General features: G+C 36.5%; 1 protein-coding gene across 1 annotated transcript; it reads left to right on the forward strand.

The window, feature by feature from the left end:
* The first annotated feature begins 6,906 nt into the window (after window positions 1-6,906).
* LOC111450844 lies at window positions 6,907-7,779 on the forward strand. Its single transcript, XM_023091135.1, has 2 exons — window positions 6,907-7,170; window positions 7,249-7,779. Exons 1-2 carry the CDS (start codon window positions 6,907-6,909, stop codon window positions 7,777-7,779), a joined length of 795 nt encoding a protein of 264 aa, XP_022946903.1.
* Window positions 7,780-10,011: the final 2,232 nt, after the last annotated feature.

Raw genomic sequence — 10,011 nt, forward strand, 5'->3', positions numbered from 1 at the left:
ATATCATGTACGAGTCTTTTGAAAAATTTCCAGAAACTTCGTACCTCAGTGACTATGGCCAGTCTTGGCCACCTCATAACTACCTCAGACGGCCAAAACTTGCACTTGGAGAACATAGTGTACGATTGATGTGTTCATAACACCACCAAAACCTTCCTTAAGTGTTCACTGTCATATCGTCAAAGACGACTACAATGATGATACCAAGAAAGTTTCATGAACCTTCGATTTGTCGAAACTTAAACTTTCACAAGACATTGATCAAGTCGAAAGGGCTTATTATTAGTAAACTCACCTTCCTCAGGACTACTGATGGCAGTCCTCGGCATGTCCCTCTCTTTGATCCTCATATGAGGTATCCTGACCTCGTTGAGACCCTTATAGTCCTTATTTCTTCACCAAAAAAAATAAAAAAATGCTCTCGTAATTGCATCTCATTTGGTCAACATAGGTCTTTTCCCATAGTGGGATGCCCTGTCACGTAGCTCGCTTGAGTACTAATACTCAGCTGATTTAAGTACGGGCCCTTTTGGGAGTAAAGGGTCCTTGAATAAGTTCTCTATGTTCACCTAGGCTTGCTCCTGTAGAATATTTTATAACTGAGCTAATCACATTTCCTCTCGTAGTGATATCTTATCACTAGCTTTTTCAAGCATGTGAACCTTTCATGTTCTTGTACCGTATCTTAGGGGACTCTCTGAAAACTCTTGTTTGGTAGCTAGCCTCCCTCAAACTTTGAGGGTGCTACGTCAGTTTCTTCTCTAAGACGTATCATGTTTCTGCTAGTCTTACCTGTTTCCAAGTCACCATCTTACTACCCCTCTGGTGGTCTTCAGCATCACGTTGTCTAGGAGTTCTACCTCTGTCTGAGCATGCTTCACAAGTACAGCGTCACACTCATGTGTGTAACTGGAATGCTACTCTTTGTAATCCAGATACCTATATGAGGGTAGGTTCTTACTAACACGCATATGGACTTTCTCCCTCTAGACGGCGATATTGTGACCATAGTTTGTCCTCTTTTCCTACTGTTCTCGACCCTGAGATTCATCGGACTACCTTGAAAGTTCAATATTCTTTACTTTGTGAGCATGCCTGTACTAACAAAATAATAAATTAGAACTTGGTTTTATGGTCCTAATAGCCACATGCTGCTATTGAACTTGTTCCTCCCCACCAAAGTCCAAAACCAAGTAATTGCTTTAACAAAATTAAATAAAAGTAAACCTAACTAAATTAGTTAATTAAGTATGAATAGTGCCCTCCAAACCTTGTATATTTTTATATTTAGTATTGTCAAAATCCTTGATATATTATTATTTTTTTGTCTTACCTACTCGTTTTTTAAAATGTAATTGGTTAAAATTATATATATAAAAAAAATACTGTAAATTAAAATTAAAATAGGTCAAAATACACATTAAATTTTTTTAAAAAAAAATTATTCGGATGTTTGATAAAGTTGACCGGTATGAATCTTAACAAATCTTTTCTTTTCTCAATTAGATTCTTCAACAATTTTTCTTTTTCTTTTGATTTAATGTACAAATTATATTATAAAGAAATCATTTTGATGAATACCCCTAGTTCAACGATTAAATTTAGTTTCTTTATTTAGAATAAATTTAAAAGAGAAATTTTAAATTTAGCAATTAAAAAATAATTTTTATCCAAATTAGCTACATGAGCTTTCTTCAAATTTCTTTCTACTCAATATTTATTTTCAAGTTGTGTTCTGTCATGACATAGAGTTAGTCCATTTCATGGCTTTAACAAATTCTGGCCCTCTCAAGCTCATAAGTCCATTTATCCATCATTCTTATTCCACGGGTCTAAGTCATTCATTAGGTTTCTTCGGAGTTATAAGTGTACTTAGTCATTGACTCCTACTCTTTTTGCTCCATCTAAGTCATTATGTTATCTACGTATAAGTCGGGTGCCCTCATTTGTCGCAAGCTCTAAGGTAGATCTAACATGCATGGAGGTTTTGAGTCTCTTTAATAGGTTCCATACGAGTTTGCTAATAAGTGCCAGCTGGAAGCTACCCTTGTGACACCTAACAAGCTCTCTATTATTTAACTTTAAGAATTCGACTTTTAGATCTAAATTATCCAAGAACCCAAAAATGATAAGAAATCAATCCAAGGAAAGTTTTAGAATGAACTATCTTGATGATGAAGATTGAGAGGAAAAAAACTCATTTACAAACTCGTGATTCGAATTACTCCACAAGAGTGTTGATCAACACCACTTGAATGCCTCTAGTATGTAAGTTCTAAAACACAAGAATTGACAAAATAAAAAACTTAGTCCTCAACAAAGCTAAAAAAAACTCCGTTCATTATTGAAGATATGATGTCTACAATGAAGAAAAAGAAGGCTCTATATAGCCTTTGACAACCTTAAACTATGTCAGTTAAATACATATATAACCTTCCCATCAAGAATGATTAGTTAATGTTGAGATATGGTAACCCCAAGATAAAATACACTCATAATCCCCATATTTAAATGCTTAGTTAATGATAGAATATGGTAACCTATGTGAGTTATAATATAACCTTAATTCTCGTATTAAAAGTATGTTGTGCATAATTAAGCCGAACTAGTTAATTGCGTATCATTATTTTATAGATCAAATATTTGAATTTTCGTACCTAACAACACCTCACGTGCACCTTCGTAGGTTGTAGATAGATTGGGATAACACTTCAGGGATTGTTGATTGTTGATGCTTGTCTCTCTTTTTTTTTTTTTCAATAATGCAAGACAGACTCTCCACTAAACACAACAAAAACTCCTTCAATAGCATCCTCTAACGAACCATAGGCCCTAAGTGGGTGACATCACGTTCATTTATATTAAATAGACCCTCACCAAACAAGCTAAGCTCATGATTAGGGGTAGTATCATAACTGTCCCTAATTAGTATTAGTCAACCCACATAATCATAAATGACCTTGATTGTGGCTCAAGGACCAAAAGAAAGGAATGCTCTAGTTGCACAAAAAGATCCCATTATTTACCAAGTAAAGTTGCAAGGTTGCCTCGTATCTAGAAGAACTAATAGATGCATCGGGTATGCTGCGAAGAATTGTGTACAAGCTGTCATCCACAAATGTACCATTGGAATGAGGATGTCCTACCATGGAATTTAAGACTAAGAAACTTCGGGGACAATAGTTTTCATGGAGGGGAAAATTTGTAACATGTGAATTCTAACTAGAATAAATTTTCTTAATTTATCTTTTTTAAGTTTGAACTTTTAGGTTTTTATTAACAATGTTATAGATTGAATTTCAAGTTGATGTAGGAGAGAAAAATGCTTAAAAAAAAAATCATAGAAACTCATATAGAAATAATTAAAGAAAATTTAGAAAAAGTCGATTACCGAGTTCAATCAGTCAAAGAATTTCTTTTTCGTCTTTCCTTAAGTCTTTGTTTACCGTTAAAGAATAGTTCCGAATTGGAGAGGTTCTGGATTGAATGAATTTCCTCTTATGTAATTGTCTGAGTCTTCTTCTTTCATTTTCAAAGTCAAAATTTTTATTTTTCCCATTCCTAATTATAGATTTTGTTATGCCGGTGGATTGAAGGAAAAGGGAAGAAGGAGAAAAAAAAAATGGAAAGGAAAAGAACAGTAGTGTTGGGGAAAAAAAAAATGGAAAGGAAAAGAACAGTAGTGTTGGGGTTTAAAAAGAGAGATGAGAAAAGAAAAGAAAAAGAAAATATGCTCAGTCCACCACTATATTATTTTTTGCAGTGGTTCCTAGAACGTAGGAGATTGATTATGGGCACTTGAATCTACCTATTCTATCCAAAAATGAGAAGAACTAGATGTAAGTTCACCGGTTTTAAATCTTGAATTTTTGTCTAGATTCATGAAAATATGATAGATTTAGATATGAAATTTTAATATATTGTTTTAAATAAGTTCTCGCACATTTTTTACGAAGAAATTAGGAGCCGGTTGAAAGGAGTTCAAGAGACCCTCTAACAAGGGTAAGACTATAAGTTTTAGCCAAATTTGTGCAAATTTATTACTAGAAAAATATTTTATAAAGATGCATTAAAACTTTGGAACCAAGTGGATTTGAGTTTTCTATAAAAAGTTATTAAAATGTAAAAAAATTGGAAAAGATCGAAAAGTTCATTTGATAATGGAAAATTATTGCGGTGAGTAGCTGAGTGACGCGTGCCAAGGTCCTTGAAATAGAATTATGTTATGTATTTAGAACTTGTGGCCCGAACCAAAGGACCAAGGTTTATAGGACATTGAAAAAAGATATGTCTCATGATCAAGAAAGAAGTGTTGTACCCTAGAATCCAACATGGACAACATTAAGAGCCTACAAGTACATTACTTACTGATTACTTATTGTTGTACTCACTCCATGTCTTAAATGTTTTTCTAATGATAAATTTGAGTTGGTCGAGGAAAGGAGTAGATTTTGAGAGAGTGGCATAAAGAGCCAATGCTAGGAAACAAAGATATGTCACAATCGCATTTTTTATGGCGCGGACTTGTGATTGTGCGGCACTCACTTTCCAACGACAAGTGAGCTAAGCTAATTCGTTCTTGCGTCGCCTATGGCCAAGCGACGTATGCTCGAGCCTCTGGCCTCGGTTTTAAGAGAAGGTTTTAGAAAACGAGGGCAGAGAGAGATTTTTGAAAGAGGCGTTATATAAGCAAGCAAGAGAGAAATAACAACGACTCACAGTATATAACCTTGGATAGGGAGAAGTTGACAACTAGTCGTATCCCCCTGTAGTACATTCTGAGACATTTCATGTCAGACAGGCCTAGACATGATATTTATGAAATGTCATACTTCCTAGAAATACAAAAGTAAAACACTAGAATATGAAAAGACATAAAGGTTTGGGCTTGTCATGGGCTTGCGGCCATGGGCAACATGCCTTGGATGAGCAGGACCGTGACATCCTCCCCCACCTAATTGGTTGACGTCCCTTTCAACCGACTACTTTCAAACCTGGCAATGTTGGTGGCGGCGGAGTCTAGATCTTCGGCGCGTTTCCAGCTGGTTTCCTCCATAGGGAGATTCTTCTATTTGACAAGGAATTCATGAATCGTTCGTACAGGTCTTCCTATCTTCCTAACCTTGTCGGCTAGGATCTCCTCTATTTCTTTGCTGTCTCTTTGCTTCAGATCGATGCTTGGTCTCATGATTACATTTTGCTGGTCGTCGTCTGGGTCAGGGTGATATGGCTTCAAGTTGCTCATATGAATTACTGGGTGAATTTTCATCCATGTGGGTAGTGCAACTCTGTAGGAGGTAGCCCCGATCTTTTTAAGGACTTCAACCCGACGTTCATATTTTCGAACTAGTCTCTGGTCCTTTCGACTGCGAAATCTGATCTGTTCTAGTCTCAACTTGATGAGGACTTGATCTCCTGCTCAGAATTGGAGGGGGCGACGCTTCTTGTCCGCCCACTTCTTCATATGTATGGAAGCTTTCTCTAAATATGTCTAGGCTATATCTGTTGTCTGCTTCCATTCTCTTGTGAAGTTTTTAGCTTGAGGGTTTTTTCCTACATAAGAATGATCAATAATATGGGGCAAGGCCGGTTGTCGTCCACTTACAATTTCGAAGGGGCTCTTTCCCGTAGACGAGCTCGTTTGACAATTGAAACAGAATTGGGCGATATCTAGCAGTTGTATCCAGTTCTTCTGGCGAGCGTCGACGAAGTGACGTAAGTATTCTTCGAGCAAGCAGTTGAACCATTCCGTCTGTCCATCGGTTTGAGGATGATAGCTCGAGGAGATGTTTAAAGTCGTTCCCAAGATGGCGAATAATTCGGTTCAGAATGTGTCAATGAATCTACCATCCATATCACTGATGATGCTCGACGGAATGCCCCATAACTTTACAACGTGTTTGAAAAATAGTTGGGCTGTTAGTTCAGCCGAGCCATAATTTAGGGGTGGGGACGAACGTCGCATATTTCGAGAACCGGTCTACGATAACCAAGATGGCGTCATATTCTCCGACTTTTGGGAGGTGTTGTTAGTTTATTTAATCTTGTATTAACCGTAATTCATTTGTATTTTAAATTATGCCAGTTTTAGTATTTGTGGCTAAGATCAAGGGAAGTTATTAGCAGTTATTAATGTGTAGCTATGATTGTAAGAAGTTAGTTTTTCTTTCTGTCTATATATGTACTGTGTAACAAGTTGAATAAAATAAGTAAGTTGGTTTTGTTTATTTTCTAAGTACTGTCTCTTTTAGAGAATAACGTTATTGTGCAAAAATCACCTTCTGATATGTGTGTTTCTGTCATTTGGTATCAGAGCGTGGTTACATGCCAAAGATCATGCCGAGAAATAATAACAACATTGGAGAGAGAGGAGAGTCGTCGAAGTCTGCAACAAAGGAAGGTCTGATATCACTCCAATACCCGACGTTATCGAGAACCAACTACTCTGCATGGGCTATGAAGATGAAGGTCTATTTGCGTGCTCAAGGGGTGTGGGACGCAATCGAATCAACTGAGTCTCTGGATAGTCTTGATGAAAGGAAGGATCAAATGGCCTTAGCAGCTATCTATCAAGCAATCCCTAAGGAGATGTTGTTTTTGTTAGCAGAGAAAGAGACAGCAAAAGAAGCATGGTAGACATTAAAAACTATTCATGTCGGTGCTGAACGTGTAAAGGAGGCAAAGATCCAAACTCTAAAGATTGAGTTCAAAATTATGAAGATGAAGGAGTCCGAGACTATTGATGATTATGCAGCAAGGTTGACAGGAGTTGTTAATAAAATACGTACTTTTGGAGACAAGTTTGAAGAGGCATACTTGGTGAAAAAATTTCTATGCTCAGTACCTTCTAAGTTTCTTCATATTGCATCGGCAATAGAGCAATTTATCGATTTAAAGGTGATGACCATGGAGGAAATCATCGACCGTCTTAAAGCATACGAGGAACGGATCGATGGCAACAAAGAGAATGCTGAGCATGTCTTATTGACTCAAGGAGAATGGAAAGCAAAAGAATTGAAAGGAAAAGGTGAAAGTTCAACGTTTGAGAAAAAACGTAGCGACAATGGAGGCCATAGCCGAGGGCGAGGTCATAGTGATCGCTGGAGAGGGAGAGGTCATGGACGTGGAAAAGACTCGTTACATCAAGAGAAGAAGGGTGACAAGAGCAAGGTAAAATGCTACAATTGTCAAGGTCTAGGCCACTATGCCTCAGAATGTCGGAAGGTGAAGTGTTATAATTGTCAATAGATTGGCCATTATGCATCCCACTGTAGATCGAAGAAAAGGGAGGATCAGGCGCACTTGACTGAGACGCAAGGTGATGAGGATGAGCCAGCCTTACTTACAGCACAAGTTTGTGAAGTCCGAACTCTCGGTTCACCAGAGTTGATGGAGATGGCTCTTTATGAAGAGAAGGTTGTCCCGAAAGAAATTGAGAAGAAAAACAACACTTGGTTCCTAGATACGGGAGCCAACAATCATATGACTAGTTGTCGAAGTTGGTTCTTGGAATTGAACGAGTCAGTGACCAGCACGGTGAAGTTCGGAGATGGATCACTTGTAGAGATAAAAGGACGTGGAGATGTGATGCTGCAATGTGAAAATGGAGATCACTGTATCTTTTTCGATGTATATTTCATTCCTAAACTTAAAAGTAACATTATAAGTTTAGGACAATTGGATGAACAGGGCTGTAAAGTTGAGATCGAACATGGTTTACTTGTCATTTTCACAAAAGGCAAAGGAGTTCTTGGCAAAAGTGAAGCGGTCAAGAAATAGGCTATATACAATTAACCTAAAAACAACGAAACCAACATGTCTACTTGGTAAGTTGTCTGAAGATTCTTGGTTGTGGCATGCTAGATATGGACATTTGAATTTTGGGGTTTTAAGAAACCTGTCTACGAAACAAATGGTGAAAGGAATTCCGCATGTTGAAAGGATCAAACAAGTTTGTGATAGTTGTGTAATCACTAAACAACGAAGAACACCATTCCCACAACAAGCGATTTTTCGAGCCGTTAGTATTCTACAATTGGTGCATGGCGATTTGTGAGGTCCAACTACTCCAACAACTCATGGAGGTAATAAATTCTTTTTGTTGTTGGTAGATGATTTTAGTAGATATATGTGGATTGAATTGCTAAAATATAAATCTGATGCATTCTTGGGATTCAAACGTGTAAAAAATAAAATTGAAACTGAATCCGGAAAGAAATTGCAAGCGCTTAGAACTGATAGAGGTGGAGAATTTACAAGTATCGAGTTCAAAGAATATTGTGAGAGCAGTAGGATTAATGTTGGAAAAAGGGATAGTGAAAGAGATAGGAATAGATAAAATAAATGAAAGTTACACTTTTATTATTGTCGTCTACTGACTCAATGTCTAGAGGGTTACACAATTCCAGTATTTATAGCTTATACACTGGACAGAAATAGTAAATCATAGAAATCTAGATAAATTCAAATCTACTCACAATCTTCTAAAATCTTAGTAGTTTGAATATTTGAATTATATCTCAACTACTTTAAATCATATCTTCATTTTGAATACTTTGAATCATATCTCAATACTCTCCCTTGATTCAAAGTTGCAGATGTCAAGTACAGAGCTTTTCTTTTGACTAGGTCTTCGTAAGTATGTCTGCTTTAACCCGTACAATGTCTGTCTCAGCTTGTATACCTTTGTTTCTTTGTCTTCCTTTATGAATGATAAGATAAGGAATCAACTACAAGGGGAATAAGATTCGGATTACCTTGTTGATCGAATATCTCAAGGCAAGAACATTGTTTGAGATTCAAATCACTCCACAAGCAAGATCAATCATGTCTAGCTTGAATGATTCTTGTTGATCAAATATCTCAATGCAAGAACACTTGATTGAGATTCGAATCACTCCACAAGCAAGATTGATCATGTCGAGCTTGAATGATTCTACATGCAACTTAAACTACATAGAATTGCAAAGAAACTTAGTCATTGGCTAAAGAAGACCACAAATGCTTCTTTTACTATATTTTTCAAGTCTGTTTACAAATACAACATACATGGCTTTATATAGCCTCAAAATGAAACTACTAAAGACATTCCAAGAGTTGTAACATTTATACTTAATGGCCATAATTAACCATTATGTAATTGTAACCTAAAGTAAATTAAAAGTTTTAAAATACAATAATGAAATACAATAACTCTAAATGGTAACCCACTCAAAATTTATAACCATCAAACTTCATTTCTCTTCAATGTGGCATGAATTGCAACCTCTTTTGATAATTTTGACAACATTTTCTTCACATCTTCATTGAAGTATATTGTATGATTGATGTCTCTTGGTTCATATCAATGAATCCCTCTAGTGGTGTTACATAAACCTCTTCTTGTAAATCTCCATAAAACTTTTCGTTTGGTAGGTCAACCATATCCCATGTTCCATCTTTCTTAACGGACTGCATCTCTACTGCCATGGCTTTCTTCCCGTCTTCTTTTTCAGTTGCTTCTTCATAATTCATAGGGTCTGAAACAATAAGAGTAAATTGACATGATGCATATATGTCAGCTAAAGATTTATATTTCCTTGGAGATGTCTCATCTGAAAGTTCTTCAAGAGAAGAATTGCTGTTCAGTGATGCTGAAGATGATGAATTTGACACACTGTGTGTTGCAGTGGATGCACTGGGAGATGCACTAGAGTTGACCCTTGTCTCTTCCTTTGGGGAAACTTCAACTGTAATCTTTTGCTGCTCCTGTTCTTTACTCCAATCCCAACTCATGTTTTCATTAAATATTACATCCCTTCTAACTAAAATCTTTTCACTCATGGGGTTGTATAATTTATATGTCTTTGATTGAGTACAATAGCCAATGAAAATGCATTTTTTCAGATTTTTCATCAAGCTTTTGACGAATTTGAGGATGTTTTAAAGCATAAGCAACACAACCAAAGATTCGTAAATGACTTACAGATGGTTTCCTTCCATGTCATGCTTCATAAAGAGTTCGATTGATAA

The sequence above is a fragment of the Cucurbita moschata genome, unplaced genomic scaffold (assembly GCF_002738365.1).
Source record: "Cucurbita moschata cultivar Rifu unplaced genomic scaffold, Cmos_1.0 Cmo_Scf00012, whole genome shotgun sequence".
In the NCBI taxonomy this organism is placed as follows: domain Eukaryota; kingdom Viridiplantae; phylum Streptophyta; class Magnoliopsida; order Cucurbitales; family Cucurbitaceae; genus Cucurbita; species Cucurbita moschata.